We start from the raw sequence: 23,010 nt of genomic DNA, 5'->3' as shown, positions 1-23,010 counted from the left end.
AGAACAGCCGCTGTGGTAGACAATCGGATACCATTATTATGTTAATAAATATGCAATATGTATATTGATGAAATTGTTAAAATTAAATTAAAAATGCCTTCGAATTATTAATTTTTAAACGAAATAAAAACCAGTACTTAATTTAAGCTAAATAATCATACAACACGCATTTTAACGGCCAGTAAGCGTAAATGCAAATTTAATTATAAATAAATATAAATATTTTGTAAATTATAAGTTTTTACCTTTATTATATTCTCAGTTTAGTTTTTAGATAGTGTATTATAATTTTATTTTTGTGTATTATTTTTTCTTGGGAAATATTTGTGTATTTTTCTCATATTATCGTCTTTTCAAATTATTATAAAAAGTTGTCAAGAAAATTGGATGATGTGTATTTTGTGATCTTTTATTGTATAGCTTATATTTTTGTAATTATAAAGAGTGGTGTTATAAATTCTAAAATTATATTTACTTAAAGCCAAGCTTTTAAATGATATTTTAAACAAAATGTATCTCACTCATAAAATCGCTCACTATTTGAATTTAAAACTTATGGTGCTGGAACATGGTTCTATATACGTAATGCTGTATTCTTATATATTTTCCTTTTCAATCATAATAAAATTGTGAAAAAAATATATTTCTACTTTTATTTTACCTTATTTTCGTTACTAACCCAACTATGTTGGCGTCGGCTTCCAGTCTAAACTGATGCAGCTGAGTACCAGTGTTTTACAAGGGATGACTGCCTATCTGACCTCTTCAACCAAATACCCCCTGGTAAGCCTGGTTGTCTGACTCGGTATTTCTGGGTTCTGACCGTCATCAATATCTACATTAAAATCGGTACTTGTGGAGATCTAAGGGGGAGGCCTACGTTCAGCAGTGGACGTCCTATGGCTGTGATGATTATGATGATGATTATGATGATCACCAATGTATACCTACGAAATCTATATAGATACTTTTTGCTGTCATGTTTTTTTTTTCATACTTTCCTCTGTCATGTCATCGTGAAATTTCATTCTGTCATAGAAAATACTATTATAAAATCTCGAAAAAAAAATCTATAAAATATTAAAAATTCTCTAGTAAAGATAAAATATTTATAATGAAAAAATGTAGTGTATTTACAAAAAAAGTGTAAAATGGCGTAAGTAAATATATTACGTTTTATGTTTTAATAATACCACGACCCGGAAAACACAGCGTGGCCAGGTTAGTGGGGACTAGATGGACGATCTGGCCAAGGTCGCTGGGAAACAGTGGATGCGGGTTGCTGAAGATCAAGCAAAGTGGTGAACCTTGGGGAAGGCCTTTGTCCGGCAGTGGACTTCTTTCGGCTAAAACGCGATAATACTTGCTGTAATATACCTAAATCTTCCTCATGAATGTATCTCTTGGTGTAAGTTAATCGCGTTGGAATCCTGTCAGTAGATTTTGAGTTTATGAGGAAAAACCAGCAGCGGTAAACTTCATTTTACTAGCTCACTCACAGCTGTTTCACCTATTTATTGAGGGATATACTTCACCCACATTATAAAAAATAGCGTAGGTAGGTATATATTTTCCTGATTCCTATAAGCTGCCAAGTTTCATCAAAATTCTAATGTAAAAGTGGAAAACCCAACCTGCTATGTAAGGAAACTAGTAACGAACCGCCATTAAGTTTGGCGAGACCTAGTACCCTAATAATTCTCTTCCAGTTGCGAAATATGCGAGCACTGTCAGAATCCTGTCCCGAAAGTCGAGCGGGTCACCATCCCTGAGGGGTATAGCTACCACAGGAAATGTCATAAGTGCTGTTAGTATCATCTGCCTAGCCATTTCCCTAGTTTAGAATCAGCTCCAATTCTAACAGACTGCAGTAGACGTAGTAATGGTGTCCAGACCGATTATTATCAGCTACGGTGGCTGTTTTTCGCAAGGAAACCAGTCAGCTACGCAGGACATATAGTTCACAAGCATTTGGGTATTTATTCCTTCACTCTCATAGCGACATGGGTCGGCAATCCGACACCACCGGAGAGAGATCACAAGCAGGACTGATATTAACATGCTCTCCGATACACGGTTGAATCTCCAGCAGCATTCAGACTCCTTGAAAAGAATAGAAGCCGTTGCTGACCACCAACCTGAACGTACAAACGGACGTAATTTTTTTTTATTAGGATGAGTCCTTGGAAGAACTCATTAGGTATGACACAGATGGTCTTTATCCACAGAGCTTAAATAAATAAATACTTAAATTCTTCCTACATCTTCAGTAGTACCTATCCCTGGGCGGCGGAATTCTTTTGGTTGCTTAAAAACGTTTACGCTTTGGCAAAATCTGGGCCATTATAGCCACCAGTTCCTTCTAAACTCCAGATGTATGCAGCGAAACCAATCTGCAAAACGCGGAGGTGTTCAAGGGCGTGATATTCTGCTCCAGCTGTTCCCAGAGGATATTCCAGGGATGCTCCACCGCTCGGAAGACGAAGACCACCAAGCGTGGTCGCTCCAGAAGGACCAGGTAAGTCACATAAGTAGATTATACATCGCTGTATACTTATATGGAAGAGAAATAGCTGATTAATCACGAAATTTCAGAATTTATTAACCTTCAAACTTTTTTTTTATATATAAGTGTTTGCCCTTTATATTTCTGCCAGTCTCGGATAGGCCATTAATCGAGAAACGGTTCCATTCGCATCCCGTCTACCTACTCACGCTTTTCTCCTTAAGTGAGTTTAATACCACTGAAATGTTTTTCGAAATCTGTCTGACTGACTGAATGGTGAGATTAGTACTTTCAAGCAAACAAACAAGCTTAAGCTTTATAATAATTGTTTATGTCGCAGTCGCATCGGGCTGCTACACAGCTTATCTTTTGCTTTGCTTGCTGTTATGAAAAACAGGGCCAATTTGAACTAGGCAGCTGAACGTAGCGGAATAAATAACTCTGGAATGTATTCGCTGAAATACGCTGTAAAACACTACTAGCCAACTACCATGGTCCGCTTTCTTGAAGAACATGTCACAATGAGAATCCCGCCCCCCTCCTACCCTCTCCTGAAAGCTCACTTATTATTTTTGCCTCTATTTACCCAGACACGACAGAGAGAGGTCCAAAGGTCAAGACAGGAGAGCTGACAGCAGCCGGGACGGCGTCATCGAACTGTCCGTACTGGTGGGATCCGCCACAGACTCAGAGGAACAGAAGAAAACGCAGGAGAAAACTAGGTAAGAAACTGGCGAGAGATATATTCTTTACATGATCACTCTACGCTTACATATTCACATACATACATCCTATCCACGGAGGCAAGAAATTTTGCAAAGATGCCACAAGGACGCCTTCTTAAGTCGTCTTGTTGGTCTCGGTAACGTATCGTCTCGGGTTTGATCATTTACTAGAACAAACGAGGAGTTCGGGTTGCTTGTTAAGTCAAAACCTATCTGTCACAAGATTAGTGTAGATTGTTTAGTGTAAGGGCAGAGCAAGGAACGTTCCTCGTTCCCCGAAAACACGCATTTCAGCGCGCTGCTTTCTTGGAAGATTTTGCGTTATGGGGTCTCCACTATATCTCACATAGAAACACTACTACGCACACGCACAATAGGTCTCATTTCACTACTAACAAAAGTTTTTAGCGTGTGTGTAGGTATGTCATGTTATTTCTTTATTCGCAAATTGCTCAGCAATGAAACTTGACACTAATGTAGCATGTACCTAATATCAGAATAACGTATAGGCTACTTTTAGCCCAGCTCCTTGGGAAATAGTTTCGTCGGGGGGTCAGCGAAAAAAATAATTTCATAACTCGTTTTTGTTTCAGCAAAAGTCCGTTACCAGTTGAAGTCTTGCAATCTGAACGAGTAAGACAAGAAGTAAGTTTTATATTTTATCACGTAATAATAACGATTGTTGTAGAGGAATTCATTAAGAACGGTTCATAGGTCGAAAATGTTTGTAAGAAAATCGTATTTTACATAAATTAGGTTTCGATTAGTTAGACAAAACAGGCAGTTTTTTCGGAGACTTTAGTCTTTATTTCTGTGTGTCAATATTTCTGAGAAATCTTAGGTTCAAATCCCAGGATAACAGTTTGAATTTTAACTCAAAACGAACGAATCGCAAAAAGATATATATTTTTTTAATTCCTACCTGGCGAACAAAGAAGGTGGTTTTGTGGAAATTCTTCAAAACGAACGCACTAGCTTCTTATTTTAGGCGCGAATTTGCTTTCAAGAATTGTATATTTATTTATTTCAGACCTGCTTTTATTTGCAGCAGCCTCTGTGCAAGATTATGAAGAAAAGTACAGGTAACTAAATAAATGTATTTACTTATCTTACACAGTTCTCGTCAAATAAATTTGCCAGTTTGAAATTAGCCATTTGACCAGTCTAACCGTATGCAGCTTAGTGCCAGCGAGCCATATGGGGCGACTGCTTATCTGACCTACAGTAGATCACCTAGTCAACCCAATTTTCTGGGTAATAACCATTACAACCTGGCTTATGATTTTCCGCAAAGACTGCTTAAAATGTTTAAATTAGAGTGATAACGCGCCTTCTGTAATATGGGGGAACTCGTAATGACAGTAAAACACCCATTTACTAAACTAAACTTAGTAGCTAATCCGAAACGTTGCGAAATGCAGTTATTCCACAAAAACAGTAAATTATCCACAGTGTCAAAGAAGTTTTCAGAACAAAAGCAACAACTAAGATTTCATGTAATTTTCAGAAATGGGAACAACAACCAATGTTACTCAAGAATTACTGAGACAAATAAACTGCCCTATACCGGATTGCAAGTGAGTACCTATCTGTATCTAGAAAATAAAATAATCACCACACATAAATAAGCGGGATAAAAAAGCTCTTGGCTTGCATTCTAGTAAAATTTCAGGAGGTTGGCATAAAATACATAAATAAATCACTTGAAAATACGGCATACGGGAAATAGCTGATATATGCTACTTTTTAGGGTTCCGTACCCAAAGGGTAAAACGGAACCCTATTGTTTTCGCTCCTCTGTCCGTCCGTCCGTCTGTCACCAGGCTGTATCTCATGAACCGTGATAGTTTGAGAGTTGAAATTATCACAGATGATGTATTTCTGTTGCTGCTATAACAAGAAATACTGAAAACTAGAATTAAATAAATATTTTGGAGGCTCCCATACAACAAACATGATCATTTAAAATAATGGTACGGAACCCTTCGTGCGCGAGTCCGCCTCGCAATTGGCCGGTTTTTTGTTCTTGTAATTGTATGTATGAGTATGTTTTTCGTTCTTTCTTCCAGGGCTAAGCATTCACCAGAAATTCTAGTACCTCCAAGGAGACGACATAATAGAAGGAAAGAAATAAAACATATAATTGAACCGGTTGTAAGTTATCATCCGCCTCGCCTTTTCCCAAAAAAACCTTTTTACCAAAGTTGGGGTCGGCTTCCAGTCTAACCAATGCAGCTGAGTACCAGTGTTTTACAAGAAGCGACTGCCTGTCTGATCTCCTCAACCCGGGCTACCCGATATCCTTTGGTAAGACTGGTTGACAGACTTTCTGGGTTCTGGCTACTCGTAACGACTGTCAAAGATGTTCAAATGACAGACGAGATAAATAATACCCATCGGGCAACTCGATACCTCTTTAGGTAGGACTGGTTGTCAGGGTCAAGAAGAATTGGCGAATAAAACATGCCTGAAGTCCTGTTTATGCAGTTTGGTTGTTATTAAGTATGTGTCTTTTCTTTACAGAGAAACAGACCTATCTGCAGTGATCTTCGAGTGGCGGGTACGTTTTAACTGTCTCCAAACTTTCAATATCAGAAAATCTCAATAATCATACACCATCTGCCATCTCACAAAAAAGCAAAAACACGCCTCGTCTGCTAACTTTGCTTTTAATAACTTAAGTTGGCTGTTCAATGCCCTTTTTATTGGAAATCATCAAATGACCCCTCCCGCTGTGGGTGTGGTGACAGTCCCTTACGCTAGCAGCGTAAGGGACTGACTCAGACTCTTACTGATTAAAACCCACCATGTTCCTTCTTAAGTCCTTTATGTACCAGGGTCGCGATAACTCGCGCGAACAATCCCGCAGCCCCGGCAGGTGCTATTCAATGACTCGCGCATGAGAAATAGTATTTTTATTAATACATTTTGGCAGTTTCGCAATCATTACTCGCAATCTTTTTTCTTTCAATTTAACTAATCTATTGAAACTTTTGCTGTCGTTTTAAACATCTCTTGAACACTTGTCTAAAAAAATACAAATTATGACGTTGAAAACGGGTTTTGCAGCCACACTTTTTTTTAAACAAGTGTTCAATAGATGTTTAAGTTTTTGTAGTAAGCCTGTTGGGGTTTTTTTCCAGAACTTGGCGTTTCAACAGAAATAGCCAATATGGCACTCCGCAAGAAGTCTGAAATGCCTGTCATTATAAAATCTAAGTGAGTGTTAAGAAATATAGAGAAAATACTATAGTATAACTAGACATTGGATATTATATGAAACTGTCTTACCGTCATCCCGGGGAATTATTCCCGTAGGTACCCAGATAAAATATACCTAGCCTATGTTACTCAGGGATAGTTTGGCTTCCAGACAGTTAAAACATTTTCAAATCGGTTCAGTAGTTTCGGGGCCTTTAGGGTACAGTTACAGTTACAGCCTTTTTACACTGCTGGGCACAGGCCTTTAGGGTATAAATAATAAGAAAATTGATTCCTATTTATTGTATTACTTAATTACTTAAAGTATAGATATATCGTTAGTTACTCGGGGACAGTGTAGCTTCCTAACAGTGAAATTTTCAAAACGGTTTTCGGACCCTTTAGGGTACCTACAAAATAATCCTGTTATTCCAACTGCTCAATGAAACTTACTCTTTATCTCTATAACATCTTACAGTTATTTATCATAATTATTTTAAACCATGCCCTTTTCACAGCAGTCGGTTGCAAGAAAAAACTTCGCCCGGCATTTCAACACTGAAACACGAATTAGGAATGCGATCAGGTGATTAACATATTAATATTTACTCCATTTTATTAGGTTGACCTGGGGCTCGATTCTTCTTATTTTACTAAAGCGACATAAGATTTATATCCAACTGAGATCCAATCACGACTCAATTACGATTGAAGCGTATGTGGCATTCCGCTATTTTTTCTTTTAAATATCTGATGATAAAGCTGGAAGATATAAACTGGAACTTTTTGCTTTTAACGTGCATAATATAAAAGTGTTTTTATAGCTTTTAAAATATTAATTACATTATTTATCGTTAAGCTTCATATCTGAACTATACTTATAAAGTACATACAAATTTTGAACAAAAGTTTTTTTTTTATTTCGGCAGATATGACTTATCTGAATGACAGCTCAGAGTATCTGGATTCAAATTACGGTACCATGTCTGATTACAATTCGAGGTAAGTACAATAATATATTCGTCACGAGCTCAAAACTATGCGCTCTATATTATTATATAGCTAGTATTTAGAACACACATAGTTGATCCGATTCATCGATACTAATATTATAAAGAGGAAAACTTTGTTTGTTTGGTTGTAATGGATAAACTTAAAAACTACTGGACTTATTTTATATATTCTTTCACCATAAGAAAGCTATATTATCTGCCAGTAACATAGGCTATATTTTATCCCGGTTCGGGCAGTAGCTCCCACGGGACGCGGGTGAAATCGCGGGAAAACGGCTTGTAATTAAATAAAACTTTACAGATAGAAAAACAGAAAGAAACTTAATTATTATTTATTTGATTTACATGACTTCAAAAATTCAATTACTTAAATCAGAATAGAGATAATACATGATTATATTGTTAATTTCAGAAGGGTAATGGACAGACGTCTCGGCAGCATATTAAGGATACCTTTAAAATACTGTAAGTATTGTATTTTAGCCTAACTACCATATCGAGTTTCCATGCGAATAATAATGTCGGGACACCTTTTCACACACGGTCGGTTAGCCCCATGGTAAGTTATTAATTAATTTGTGTTATGGGTGCTCACACAACTGATAAACTATATATAGATACATATTGTAACACCCAGACCACGGCCAACAAGCATGCTCATCACACAAATGTCGACCGAACCGGGAATCGAACCCGGGACCTCAGGTCCGGCAGTCCGGCATGGTGACCATTGCGCCATCGAGGTCGTCAACTCATCATCATCTCCCGAGCCTTTCCCAACTATTGGGGTCGGCTTCCAATCAAACCGGATGCAGTTGAGTACCAGTGTTTAACAAGGAGCGACTGCCTATCTGACCTCCTCTACCCAGGCTACCCGATACCCCTTGGATAGACTGGTGTCAGACTTACTGGCTTCTGACTACCCGTAACGACTGCCAAGGATGTTCAATGACAGCCGGGACCTACAGTTTAACGTGCAATCCGAAATACAGTCATTGGTGTCTAAGATATACTTAGAAACTACATAGAAACTTAGAAAAGTTGCATTGGTACTTGCACTCTTACTCGAGAGGTTGCTGGTTCTTTACCCATTAGGCCACCACGACGGTCCTTGCCTATCAGTTACTTCCCATTTAAGTCATCATCATCCTTCTGCCCTTATCCCAATTGTATTTCTGGTCGGCACAGCATGTTTTCTTCTTCCACACTCTTCTATCTGCCGTCATCTCACAAGTAACATTCTTTATAGCCATGTCTACTTTCACACAATCCTTTAAAGTATCTTCTAATCTTATATTGTATTTCAGTTAAAAGGAACATACTGACTAGAAGCTCACGTATTAGCATTCTTACAAGTTCTGATGACGAACGGACAAAGTAAGTAATTTGTCTGTAGAATATGAGATAATTGGCTTGTTTAAAACATCATCTGCCTAGCCATTACCCAACTATGTTGAGGTCGGCTTCCAGTCTAACCGGCTGCAGCTGAGTACCAGTGTTTTACAAGAAGCGACAGCCTATCTGACCTCTTCAACTCAATTACCCGGCAACCCGATACCCCTTGGTAATACTTGTCAGAATTTTGGATGTAACTAAAACCCATGTTAATTATTTGTTCCAGCAGCATTTTCCGAAAGATTAAACGCCTTTTGCACGAAGATATTGTGGAACATCAAAGTATGTATCTAATGTATTTATTATCTATACATTTTTGTGAGTAATCATCAAATGACCCCTCCCGCTGTGGGTGCAGCGTGAGGGAGTGTCAGACTTTTACTGACTAAAACCTACCATGTTCCTTCTTATAAGCCCTTTGTGTATCAGGGTCGCGGTACTTCTTAGCGACTTTTCTACTTTTTACTTTCGAGAAAACATTTTTTTTCGTACCTTCGAGGCTCTGAAATTTCTGAACCGATTTGAAAAATTCAATGTTTAAAAGTTTCACTCTTCATGAGTAACATAGGATATATTTTTTCCCGATACGGGCAGTAGTTTACACGGGACGCGGCTGAAACATCAAGCTATACTTCTATTATCTAAAATATTCAATATTTTTCAGGGCGTGGTGTCAGAAAATTATATTCTACGATCAACCGCAATCAGGTACCACATAGATTGGGATGGTAAGAACATTTATACTTTTTAACTGACCTGTCTACATCATCATCATCCTCCTGCCCTTATCCCAATTTTATTTGTGGTCGGCGTAGCATGTTTTCTTCTTCCATACTCTTCTATCTGCAGTCATCTCACAAGTAACATTCTTTCTAACCATATCGACTTTCACACAATCCATCCATCGTTTCTTTGGTCTTCCTCTTCCACTATATCCGTCCACGTTCATACTCATCACCTTCCTCACAACATGACTCTCATTCCTCCGCATCACAGGCCCATACCATGACTGACGTATCTATAGGAGAGGTTTACGGATTTTTGCTTTTACATAAAATGGGCCAGTTCCAAAGAAGGCATGTAAGGGCGGAGCTAGTAACGTTCCTCTTCCCCCTCGCCCCGCATGTTGTCGCGCTACTTTCTTAGGAGATTTTGCGTTATGACATCTCCGCTAGTCATTTTGTTTTCCATGATTTTAACACTTTTAAACTTCATCATCATCATTCTCCGAGCCTTTTCCCAATCATGTTGGGGTCGGCTTCCAGTCTAACCGGATTCAGCTGAGTACCAGTGCTTTACAAGAAGCGACTGCCTATCTGACCTCCTCAACCCAGTTACCTGGGCAACCCGATACCCCTTGGTTAGACTGGTGTCAGACTAACTGGCTTCTGACTACCCGTAACGAATGCCAAGGATGTTCAATGACAGCCGGGACCTACAGTTTAACGTGCCATCCGAAACACAATCAATAGTGTCTAAGATTTACTTAGAAAGTACATACAAACTTAGAAAAGTTGCATTGGTACTTGCCTGACCTGGGATCGAACCCGCGCCCTCATACTTGAGAGGTTGGTCCTTTACCCACTAGGCCACCACGACGCACTTCATAACAATGTTTTTCTTTCACAGGGTTGAATTAGTTGCTAAAGTGTCAAAATTGAAGTAAGTTTATCCCTTATTTTTACTTCATTATTTTGTATGTCTCTACCAGACCTCGGGACTATAGAGTCCCGGATTTTTGGGAGGCGAACGTGGGGCCGAAGCCAACACGCTGAAGCCCTTTTGAGACAACTTTAATGAAATGGTGACACAAAACCGACGATTATCCCTGTATACACTATAGAAATGTACCCAAGGATAATCCTCGGTTCTGTGCTAAACTATTGCTACCTATGGATGAAAACTACTTAGGCTATTGTGATGGGATGCTAATGGACTAGGAATGGGGAAACTACGGGAACTACTTAATTATATTATTATTGTAAATATGAATTTTCTTCTTGCCTGCACGTGTCACCGGCGTCCCCGAATGCTACTCACTAGCAGTCGTTGTTACAATTCCACGTCAGAGACCGTCAGGCGGATTTGTGAAAACTCTGACACTAGGACTTGTTAGGTGATTAAACCTGCAGCTCACTCGATGAGAAGTTGACACTAAAATATTCTTTATTCTGTTACAGAGATCAAGATATCAGTTATTGTAAATGTCCCCATAGGTAACAAACCATTTTAATATTATTACATATTTACGTACTATATTACTGTTTCCTATTTGTATCGTCATCTGCCTAGCCTTTTCCCAACTATGCTATTGTAAGCTTCCAGCCTTACCGTATGCAGCTGAGGACAAGTGTGCCACAAGGAGCGACTGCCTATCTGACCTCCTCAACCCAGTCACACAAACACAATATGCATGTTAAATATACACACACAAGCATAGCTTACCCGCGTTCGTGAGATAAAACATTTTTGATATTTTTTTTTGTTTTTTTTTAGATGCAAACATTACAGACGTTCACATAATTACCGATGCATGAGAGATCATGTCATGAAGTTAGCTGGCCCTACAAATAGCGAGTAAGTTACTAAATTATTACTACTTTTACATAGTTATTAGAAATATAGATAAATAGTTATTAGAAACACCAAGGCAGTCAAATTGGCGACAAGGCATAGTTCATCATCATCATCATCATCATCTCAGCCATAGGACGTCCACTGCTGAACATAGGCCTCCCCCTTAGATCTCCACTAGGCATAGTTATTGTTAAATATTTCACAAACAATGTCTTCGTTTCTCTTCATATTTTATGTCTTTTCCTAATTTGCTATTGTTAAGCTAAATATATATTTTATTAAAAAAAAAACATTATATGGTATACGAATTGACCGCTGCAGTCTTTGAAGGTGTAGCACGAAGCCCGGCCCTTCTAGTGTTAATATGTTGTTGTAACTTTTCAGGTTGGCATGCTATAGAAATAAGATTAAAAACTTCATAGCCCCGCAATGTATCAGAACATTAATCTGCAAAAGTAAGTATCTACTTTATTATCTTATTGTTACCGAAACATTAGCACCAGAGTTAAGTTTTTCAATACTATTTCTTCGTAAAACTCACCAAAATTCCTTAATTAAGGTTTGAACAATCATAAGACCCCCAATTATCACCTAAGACCCCAATTGACCGGGGCTGTGGGATTGTTCGAAAGAGTTACTTCGGCCCTGGTACATAAAAGGCCTACGTTGGAACACGACGGTGTTTAGTCAGTAAGAGTCTGACACTCCCTCACCGCTGCTAACCCACAGCGGGAGTGATCATTTGATGATATTAGCCATCGTTAAAAAAGAGGTGCCCAATTAACACTAATAACTACGGAGGAAGGAAAGATAGCGGAGATGCCATAAGAAAGGTATATCACGCACATTCTTGTAGGTTAAGTTACGTACGGTAAACGTGTTTAGTTACTAAAACTAACGAAGCTTTCGGGTTTATTGCCAAGTCAAAACCAATCATTCAAAGATTGTTCTTTATTGATTGGTGATTTTATTTTGAAAATACTAGGCGGGTTCCATAGAATAGAAAGCATGTAAAAGGTGCTGAGTAATCCACATTTGCACTTGGAGAGGCCTATGTCCAGCAGTGGACTGCGATAGGCTGATGATGATGATGATGATGATGAATCCACATTTTGGCGCGCTACTTTCTCAGGAGATTTTGCGTTATGACATCTCTGCTAATCATTTTTGTTCTCCGTGATGATAGCCCTTTAACTCTAAGACCCCAAGTCCCCAATTAACACTACCCTTTAAACCCGAACAGCCAGTTTCTTCATCAAAAATAAAAGCCTATTAGTTTTGCTGTTACTTTAGCTTTAAAAAAACGAATTTGACCGTTACTTATGGCTTTTACTTTTCACGAAGAAACTGGCTGTAAGACCCCTTTTAACAATAAGAGCTCTACCTCACTGGGACGCCATGGCGACGTCGCCAGCGGCACAGGTCTGGCTACTTCTGGCATCCAAATGTCGCCAAGTCGAGTGGCCATGGCGTCTCGACAGTCAATTGTTTACGTCGTCGCTCAAGAAATTGCAAGCTGACTGGCGACCACATTGGCGACTGTGTGAGGGAGGTGCGCTTTACCGTGTACATTATAGTGGCTACTGTGGCCACGTCGCCAAGTTGCCACGGTAGCCAGAAGCCACATAGGGAACTGTAGCTCGTGGCCACGCCTCCAATTTGGCGACGTTGCCAAACCGTCGCCAAGTGAGTTAGGTTCCATACATTTCAATACTAACTGCTTGGATACGTAGCCGGCGACGTCGCCATTGGCGTCCTAATGAGGCAGGGCACTAAGTGTTTACGGCAGAATGGCCACAACTTTGGCCATTAAGTATGGTCGTTTCTCTTTATAGATGACGATTATCCAAAAGTCAAGGTGTCACAAGGTTGTGGAAGATCGTTCAAGTCATAGCCAAAACGTTAATTTCGACTCACGGATAAGTATAAAAAAAATATGTAAAATGTTCAATAAATGATAATACACTTTTGTCCAAAAAACACATGTTTTATTTTTAGTTTTTGGCACTTCTCTTATTTTTTTCTCTGACTAAAAAATTTTCGTAATATAAAAAAAAAACTTCTTCCTATTTATAATCTATACCTACTAATATTGTAAAGCTGAAGAGTTTGTTTATTTGAACGTACTAATCTCAGGAAAAACTGGGCCGATTTGAAAAATCTATTTCAGTGTTAGATTCATCGAGGAAGACTAATTTTATATTTGTTTGTTTTCACGCGCTTATATTAAAAACAACTGGTCCGATTTGAAAAATTCTTTCAGTGTTAGATAGCCCATTTATCGAGGAAGACTATAGGCCATGAATAGGTACTTTTTATCCAGGTAGGCGGAGTAGTACCCAAAGGATGCTGGTAAAACCACTGGCGGTAGCTAATCTCTTAATAACACGCTTATATTAGATTCACTTGCAACTGTGTATGTAAGAAAATCTTGGAATCTCAATTTGACCCACTTTCCAGTCTTCGATTAGGATGAAATTTTGCACACGCTCTGAGTTCTGATGACAATACATGACTAGCGTGTTTTTTAATTTTACTATTAAATAATTATAATCTAGGCTTAAATTATCATAAATCTTCATTTTCATCATCTGAATGATACTTGGTTCCTCGCATCTTGGAGAAATAGCCCTTTCTCCAAAGTAGTACTAGTACTAATACTATTGGAAATGTCACTACAATACCTGGAAACGAAAAAATCGATTTCAGACTTATTGTAAAACGGAAAAATCATAGTAATTAATGATGTGCCGACTAGGGTCACGGCGACTGTTCTCATATAAGGAGATCAGTCAGCAGCGCAGGACATATTATAGTGCACGCACGTTTGCTTGGACACAGGTGCACTCTCTATTCCTCCACTCTCATAGCGCGATGGGACGACAATCCGACACCACCGGAGAGAGATCAGGCTCAGGACCGACATTTACGTGTTCTCCAATGCACGGGTGTATCAATCGCCAACTTCCAGGCTTTGGGCTGCTTTGTGAAAGTCTTCTAAAACCCACAAAGAGATTTCGGCCCGACTCGGGAATCGAACCCGAGACCTCGTTCTTAGCAACCGCACTTGCGACAGCTAGACCAACGAGGCAGTTTACTAATATTATACCGATTTGAAAAATACTTTCACTGCTGGTATCCCCTAGCTGCTACACTATCCCCGGGTGACATTAGGGTATAAAAATATTTTTTCCGAAAGTCTCCACAGGACGCGGCTGAAACACCCGGGGTATATTTCTCATGTGTGTCTAAAATAAAACTTGGTACTTTTCGGATTTTATCGCGGTTTTAGGAACATATTAGGTAATATCACGTAATCCCGACGTTTCGGATCCTTCATAGCATCCATGGTCACGGGCAGTGCAGAGCAGATAGTTTTATTAAGTGGCTTATTAAGGTAATTATTAAAACCTTACCGATCATAATTCCTAGTATAATAGCCATATTTGAGACCATTGGGAGGTCCGATATGCTCTCAGACTCCGGACACACGAGGATTTTAGATGTGTTGTACAACTGGGCGAAGGTCAGACCTCTAAGATCTGAAGGTTTCTTGCATCTGAAATGGTAAGAAAATTATATTACAGTTTCACGTGCAATATGAAATGAAAATGGTGGTTTAAATTTAGGTAAAGGGGGGGAGGGCTCTCTAAATGCGGGTATAAATAAATTCTGTATTTCATGAAGATTTCAGGTAAGCCGTTGTGTGCAACTCAACCACTACTGAGCGCTCCCGAGCTTACACATACAAGGATTATGTGTAAGGACATTCACACACACACAAGAATTTCTTACCCGTTGTATTTATTTTGCGAAAAGGTTTAGAATATTGATTGAATTCATTCATTTGATCTCCTTATCACCAATTTGAGTTTATATGAAAACTAAGGGCCAAGTTTACCAATGAAAGTGCGTTTTTCTTAAAACAACTGTTTACTTTGAATCTTGAAGGTGCACATTCATAATAAACAGTGGTTTTATGGAAACTGACGTTAAAATTGTCGGTCAACTTGGACCTAAGAAGAATTTTTACCTATATTATTTCGCATATGCCTACCTATCCATTCTACTATTTCACCAACATTAGCTAGTTTTCAAAACTATAATATACTCACACCATACTATTAATAGTAGCGTTAGTAGGCATGCCACTGAGTACAGGAACCAAGACATCGACCATCCACTGGTTATTACAATCACAATTATAGGGATTTGTGGAAAAATCACCAGTCACCAGGTCTTTCCAACTGTCTAGTAGACCGGAGTCTATTCCTGATAGGTTGTTATTGTTTAAGTATAGCTGGAACAGAAGAAAACATATTTATTTATTTAAGGGGTTATCAACAGCTTCTGTGTAGATAAAGCTTAGACTACAATTGCTGTTATAACTAGGACTTACACTGTACAATTAAAGGTTAGCCAACATACACAAAATAAATGATAGGATATAAGAAAATAAGGAAAATAAGGCTGTTGAAATCAAGAGATATTGAATTGCGAAAATAATATTATAATGCGAGATCCTGAAACCCTAGGAAACACGTTATGAAGAAAGTTTTGAGCATGAATGTGGATGGAAGCATTTAATGGAATAGGACGACCGATGGATGAATTGTGTGAAAGTCGATATGGCTAGAAATAATGTTACTCGTAAGGTGACGGCAGATAGAAAAGTATGGAAGAAGAAAATATGTTGCGCTGATCACAAATAAAATTGGAATAAGGCCAGGAGGACAGTGATTCCTAAAACTTTAGAATTTGATTCAGATGTTTCTGGTAACCAAACTTACCTCTTTAATATTAGGCCACATTTCCTCATCATCTTCGTTCTTCCATACCATGAAGTCAGGATTCAGGTTAGTCAGCCTAGGATTATAGTTCAGACGTAGTATTGTTAAGTCTGAAAGCCCTGCCAAGGCACCAGCTGAAATGTTCTGTAGTCTGCTCAATCGACTCATGCTTAGTTCTTGCAGTTTTGTCAGGTTTGATAAGGCTCTGAAATTAGGAAAAAAAATAAATTAGTGAAACACAGAAATGAACTAAAAAAAGTGGTTTTAAAACGTTCAAAAGGATCCTTATCCAACCCAACCGGGCGAGAAGTAGTTATAATAATGGCGTCAAATAAAAAGATCAGCCAGCTGCACGGGATATATTATAGTTTACAAACATTTGCGCAGACACAGGTGCACTCTCTATTCCTTCACTCTCATAGCCCGATGGTACGGCAAGCCGACACCACCGGAGAGAGAACAGGCGCAGGATCGACATTAACGTGCTCTCCGATGCACGGGTGTATCAATCACCAACTTCCAGACTTCGGCCTGCTTTGAGAACTTTCTAAAGCGATTTAGGTCCGACCCAGTAATCGAACCCTAACCCTCACTCTATGCGACAAGTAGACCAATGAGGCAAAATAATATTCGTATTGACAATCTCCTCCTTTTTGGAAGTCGGTTTAAATTACTTACGTATTTGCTTCTAATGTCTGCATGGGTATTCTATCGAGATTCAAGTAGACTAAGTTTGGGGCTTCTCTCAAAACTAAGGGTATTGTAGTAAACCGGTTGTTGCTGAGGTCCAAGTGACGGAGTTTCCTCTGCCTTCGTAATAAACCATCTGGTAATGTTTCTAGATCACACCCGCTGAGGCGTAGCTCCTGTAAAAACCGTGAATTGTTAATAATGGTTTTGTATAACAGTCTTCTCTTCATCTTATCCCAAAGGGCAGCATGCTTTCTCCTTCCATACTCTTCTATTTGCCGTCATCTCATTTTAGTATAGTTAAAAGAAATAAATAAATGTAATAGAGCTTCCTCGGGAGCCTGTCAATGTGAATATTACGTTTGGTAAGTTTTAATTTTTTGGATATTTCGGAAAAAACTGATTACTGAAGTCACAACTATACATTATGGCCTATAGCTTACAACAGACTCGTCAAGATATATCGGACTTACATAAGCATGTTGAATTTCGCAATCATAAAAGTGAACCATGAAACTAGGTCATAATTAACATTTTCTATGTCGCTAATTATAAAACAATAGTAAATCAATTATGTCTCGCGTATATCTGCGCTCCGGTATACAAAGGGTTAACATAAGTCAGTTGGGCCAATTTGCAAATTCCTTTCAATGATAGATAGCCCATTTATCGAGGACGACTATAACCTTTTAACCGAGCGCGCGGAGATCCCACAGGATCCCGAAGCTAGAAATAAAGAAACTCACCCTCAAATTCTTCAAATCCGATATAGACCCCATAGTGACCTGGTCTATATACGCCAAGGGGTTACCACTCAAGTCCAAGCTGGTAAGAGTTGGCATGAACATGAAAATATCTTGCGGTAAAGTATGAAGATCATTGTTCGCAAGGTTCAAAGACTGCATCCTTTTGAAGTCTTCGGGACCTCCACCGGTAAGGGGACCCTGGAAATTAGAGCAGAGTTTAAAATTAGCCTTTTTCTATTTTTGTTGTGGTTAAAAGTAGTATTTATCTAAATACAAAGATTGGTATTCACTTGCAATCTACGTTTGGATGTTGGTTCCTCTTTCGAGCCAAAACTTCCAGATAGATTTTGATAAAACTTGGCAGTAATATAGCTTATTTATCTTATAACACATAGGCTGTTTTTTATCCTAGTATGGGAAGTAGTTTCCTCGGGAAGCTGGTGAAATCGATAGCAGAAAGTAATAACGTCTGCCAAAGATGTTCAATAGCCAGGATTTTCATAAAAACATTTAGTTTAGACATTAATTGGCCTATAGGCTGAAGGTTTCGTTGTAACATTCGAAAACGTCCACCACTTGACTGCTGACTCCATGCGTGGTAGACACGTTTGCCCATACTAACCGGGCTGGGCAAGACTATGTCGGTTTTCCCCCCTTGAACCATCTGATTTAAGGTACAGAAACTCCAGTAAAAACTGTACTTACCACAAAAACTTTCCTATTAATAGCTGCTGTGGAAATCTTGTTATTTGACAAGTCCAAAACCATCAAGTCTTCAAGATATAGAAAACTGCCGTCCTCCAATGACGAAATTTCGCAGTACGATAGATTCAGCACTTGGATAGGTAGCTTGCTTATTCTCGTTACAGCAGTTATTGGGTTTAAGCTTAGATTTACTGTGATTGGGTTGAAATCTTTCAGAGCTGAAATGAGAAAATTATAACATATACTAGTGTCATAGATATAGAATAGTATATAGATGGGCAATCGAGCGGTTTTAGGTTTTTTATGGGAATAGCGCATATTAGGGGCGCAAAGAAATTCAGTCTAACCAAGGGGTATTGGGTTGCCCGGGTAACTGGGTTGAGGAGGTCAGACAGGGCACTCGCTTATTGTAAAGCACTGGTACTCAGCTGCATCTGGTTAGACTGGAAGCCTACCCCAACATAATTGGGAAAAAGGCTCTGGAGATGATGATGACTGGTAAAGTAATTCCCAATGAAAGCGTAGCAATGAAAAAATATTGTGGACAGACGACCTTTTAAAGGATATAGCGGAAGACGCTGGATGCAGGTCGCCTCCAACAGGTATCTGAGATCTAAGGGGGAGGCCTATGTTCAGCAGTGGACGTCCTATGGCTGAGATGATGATGATGATGATGATATGGACTACTCACCATCCCAATCAGGTATTTCAAACAAAGAAGTAACATTTAGACTAGCGCAATTGACAACGCCATCTGCGCAGGAGCATAGCGAGCATATTGTTGTACTAGGCGCGTCTGTCGTTTCTGTACCTGAAAATGTCAAAGATATTATAATATATTTATCATTGTCAAAATTTCCCTTTGAACTTTGATAGTACTTATTGCAGAGTGGGTTTTTCAATAGGATTTTAGGCGAAAAGTAGGTACTCCCGAATACGACGTCTTAGGTTCGATTACTGGGTCGGGCTGAATTCGCTTTGAGGGTTTAAAAAACTTTCACAAAGCAGCCCAGAGTTTGGAAGACGATTATTTATACACTTGTGTATCGAAATACCTGTGCACCTGTGCTTTTGTACTATAGTACAAGTAAGTAGTATCTTGCAGTGAAAATCGGTCTAGTTTAGTGGTTTTTGCATGGTAGCCGGATATACAGACAAACAGCAAGACATAGTTATTGTCGCATGTATAATTTTAGCAAGGACAGTAAGGACTAAATAGCACCGATATACATACTTACATAGGTAGTATAAACAACATCAATTGTACAGAAACACAAATTTCGTTATTATCTATTACAAAACACTAAACTTTGGTACATAGGTACAAACACAAATGCCCTTCATGTATATGATAGGTATGTATCGTATTACGAAATCTATTGAAATATGTATAAGCCATATCCATATATATGTACCACTACTTTTTTAGACTAAATTTTTACTCTGAGATTTTGTTTTGTAACCACTCATCCTAAAATCTAATGACCGGATTGCAAATCATCGTATTGCATTTTATAGGCACGTTTAATATTTATCTAAAACTTGAAATGAACTTTTAAAAATGTTATAAACAATTTTAAAGAGTACATATCTACATAAGGTAGTTTTTAGGGCAAATGCGGTTCAAATCGCCAAAAAAATCTGATTAGAATAAAAATGTCGACCGAGCCAATTTTCAGCCACGATGGTTGTTCTCGAAGATCAGGCGGCGCAGGACATATATAGAGCACGCACATTTGCTTAGACACAGGTGCACTCCCTATTCCTTCACTCTCATAGCGCGATTTGACGACAATTCGACACCACCGAACAGAGATCATATACTTAAGTTAGCAACTAAGTTACTTACCAACATCTTCCTGTGTTAAACTTAACTTAATTGTCACTAAAATAATTAAAACTGCACTTAACCTAAATAAGTTAAATAGAAACATTTTGCGACAAGCGTCCTCGCACTATTTTTAACAAAATATAACTGAATTTTTGTTTGATAAGAACTTAAAAACGTCAGTTACAAGATAAACGATACAAAAACGATATTACTTCAAGATATTTGGGGCAAAGATTAGAGAAAAACAGAGGTGTCTTGTGTTAGACGCGGGTTTTATGCCTATGTCTTTAGTGCAAGCTACAGCGTAAGAACACGATAGCCTCCAAGAGGAAAAAATGGATGGAGTTAATTTCTTGTTGGTGAAATTTCAGCAGGATGAAATTCTTATTTATGACAGACTGTATGTACGTTCACCGCGGTTCTACCCAAATAAAAAGTAATTCCTGAAGTTTTGGTTTAAAAGCCGGACAGACAAACAGAGTGACTTTTGCGTATTTTAAAGAATGATTATGAAGCACCATTAAAAAAACTTTTACGTTAAAAAAATATTACATTCTTTGTCTTAAAAAAGTAAAAAATACTTTAATTCTACGTATTGGGTTGCCCGGGTAACTGGGTTGAAGAGGTCAGATAGGGCATTCGTTCCTTGTAAAGCACGTACTCAGCTACATCCGGATAGACTGGAAGCGGACCCCAACATAGTTGCTCGCGCAAGTTTACATTTTAATTTCATTAACTATATTGTTTCTAATACAATTTCTGAACGCATCTTTTCTAACATTTTATACTTCCGCAACCGCACAGTATGAGTTGGCTATCCTTCCCTTTCCCTCCTATCCCGCTACAATACACCAGAAAGAGAAGGAAGATGCGCCGCGCGTACCAACTCTCGGCGCGACTAGCGCCGCAACGCTCCCGCCGTTGTAGGTATTCCAAAAACTTTTCGAATCACCGCAACACCGCTCCGCATTTTATGTGAAAGTAAATTAAATAACCGCACCGCTTCATCTCAAACCGCATAAAAATCAGTGTTAGTGTAGCCGGCACACAAGAACTAATCGTGAGTGACAGTGTATTTAACCTACGCGTAGAGGAAACAGCATCGCAGGCCTGCGACAACGTGCTCGTCCACCATCCAGCGCAAGTAAGTCCTTTTTCCTTTCACCAAAACCCTTTAGCTTCACTCATACTGTGTCTCGGTTCGCCTAATCACTGACCAAGCTATTTTCCCGCACCCGCTACGGTCCTTCGTTTACAATCCCCCATCGGTGGTGTAACAACACTGCACCACCAATAGTTGAAAAAAAAGTCTCGGAGGATGGATTTCAATTCTACGCGAAGCTTCGCAAATCAAAGAATCTACCTTTCTGCAACCACACCTAATCTTTGCAGAGACGATAGCTTATCTCAAGATAAAACCACACGAATTTATAAAAATCTGTAAATTATGATAAACATACACAAATACTTCATTGATATATAAGTAGGTATAAATAATATACTGCAGTGGCTTGACCCTGTAAGAGCTCGGTCATAAAGTTAAGCAACGCATCGCGTGGTCTGTCCTCGGATGGGTGATCATTTTGTCATGACGAGTTTCTCCATGTTTCGCAAGGAACGTTAAATTCGTGGGTCCCGGCTGTCATTTGAACATCTTTGGCAGTCGTTACGGGTAGTCAGAAGCCAGAAAGCCAGACAACTAATCATACCAAGGGGTATAGGGTTGCCCGGGTAACTAACTGGGTTGAGGAGATCAGATAGGCAGTCGCTCCTTGTAAAGCACTGATACTCAGCTGCATCTGGTTAGACTGGAAGCCGACCTTAACATAGTTGGGAAAAGGCTAGGCAGATGATGAAATTTAACAAACAGATTTTTAATTTATAATTTATTAGCAAAGATTTAATTTAATACCTAAGACCAATTACTCATATGTTTATCTTTTATTTACCTACTTGCAATCTTGAAGATTACGATTATTGGTACATATATTGTTACCTATATAAATTGCATCAGATAAAAGGCTTAGAGTTCAAGATAAATCGTTGGGTGCACTTGCTTTGGTCTGGGTACATGCGAATTATAGGTTACGTCCAACACTGGGTCAGAGGCCATTCCATGAAATACGTATACAACACAATAGTTGTTTTAAAGTATGTTTTAACAGTTGTTACTAGCACTAGTTTTAAGTTTTTCATGCTGTTATACTAACATTTTATGGATTTGTGGGTCTGCAATAGGTAAAAGTTTTTTTATAAGTAGTTACCATAGACGTGAACCCACTACCGCTTAATAGATCGGCAATGCGTGAAAGATCTCCTTATCTCCCTCATCATCCTCATCTCCTTAGAATTCTACGTTAGAATCAGTCGCTGCGCTTGATTTAAACAAAGTCTTTCGTTAAGTAGCTCGGAATTCAAAATATGCACTCGCAGTAAAACAACATCTTAGCTCACTTGTAACTCAAATAACTTTACCTATTCGCGTCAGCACGGAACTTCCGGCAAAATGATTCATTGATAAAATAGGCAGACGTTATGTCTAAGTATACATATATCTGCCTAGGTATTTCTATATCTATTCTCAAATAAAAAAAAGGAAACAATGTTTTGTTTGTTTGTTTCATAAAGACTCGAAAATACTGACCCGATTTTAAAACTCTTTCTCTATTGAAAAGCTACACTATCCATACTATAAAATATAGCATAGGCTACCTAAATTATCCAGGGCCAATATAGCTTATGCTCAAGTTATATTTTATCCGGGTACGGGCTGATATTTCACGGGACGCGATTGAAACCCCTGGGAAACTGCTAGTGGGTAATTAAAACCG

The 23,010-nt window shown here is 38.7% G+C and overlaps 2 protein-coding genes across 6 annotated transcripts; one reads left to right on the top strand and one right to left on the bottom strand.

Annotated features, from left to right (window-relative positions):
• The first annotated feature begins 1,016 nt into the window (after positions 1-1,016).
• LOC110378519 (uncharacterized) lies at positions 1,017-13,424 on the top strand. 5 transcript variants are annotated; one of them, XM_064042683.1, is made up of 21 exons: positions 1,017-1,156; positions 1,710-1,807; positions 2,374-2,518; positions 3,097-3,228; positions 3,825-3,876; positions 4,262-4,313; positions 4,739-4,808; positions 5,301-5,385; positions 5,755-5,791; positions 6,375-6,450; positions 6,951-7,018; positions 7,362-7,434; positions 7,858-7,910; positions 8,753-8,822; positions 9,067-9,122; positions 9,505-9,568; positions 10,470-10,502; positions 11,021-11,056; positions 11,337-11,417; positions 11,802-11,872; positions 13,232-13,424. In XM_064042683.1, exons 1-21 carry the CDS (start codon positions 1,152-1,154, stop codon positions 13,309-13,311), a joined length of 1,437 nt encoding a protein of 478 aa, XP_063898753.1. In that variant the 5' UTR covers positions 1,017-1,151; the 3' UTR covers positions 13,312-13,424. The 5 variants fall into 5 exon arrangements, with proteins under 5 accessions (XP_063898753.1, XP_063898756.1, XP_063898755.1 ...); XM_064042686.1 differs by having other exon boundaries at positions 4,280-4,313; positions 13,232-13,423; XM_064042685.1 differs by having other exon boundaries at positions 6,954-7,018; positions 13,232-13,423.
• A 30-nt stretch (positions 13,425-13,454) lies between these two features.
• On the bottom strand, positions 13,455-20,352 carry LOC110378510 (slit homolog 1 protein). Its single transcript, XM_049851355.2, has 9 exons — positions 20,198-20,352; positions 19,040-19,159; positions 18,349-18,566; positions 17,644-17,841; positions 16,886-17,073; positions 16,208-16,412; positions 15,533-15,717; positions 14,834-14,976; positions 13,455-14,101 (listed from the first exon to the last, which is right to left on the bottom strand). The coding sequence occupies exons 1-9, from the start codon at positions 20,280-20,282 to the stop codon at positions 13,986-13,988; spliced, it is 1,458 nt and encodes a 485-aa protein (XP_049707312.2). The 5' UTR covers positions 20,283-20,352; the 3' UTR covers positions 13,455-13,985.
• Positions 20,353-23,010: the final 2,658 nt, after the last annotated feature.

Source organism: Helicoverpa armigera, chromosome 29 (genome assembly GCF_030705265.1).
Source record: "Helicoverpa armigera isolate CAAS_96S chromosome 29, ASM3070526v1, whole genome shotgun sequence".
Taxonomy (NCBI): Eukaryota; Metazoa; Arthropoda; class Insecta; order Lepidoptera; family Noctuidae; genus Helicoverpa; species Helicoverpa armigera.
This window is presented reverse-complemented; position numbering and strand designations above follow the sequence as displayed.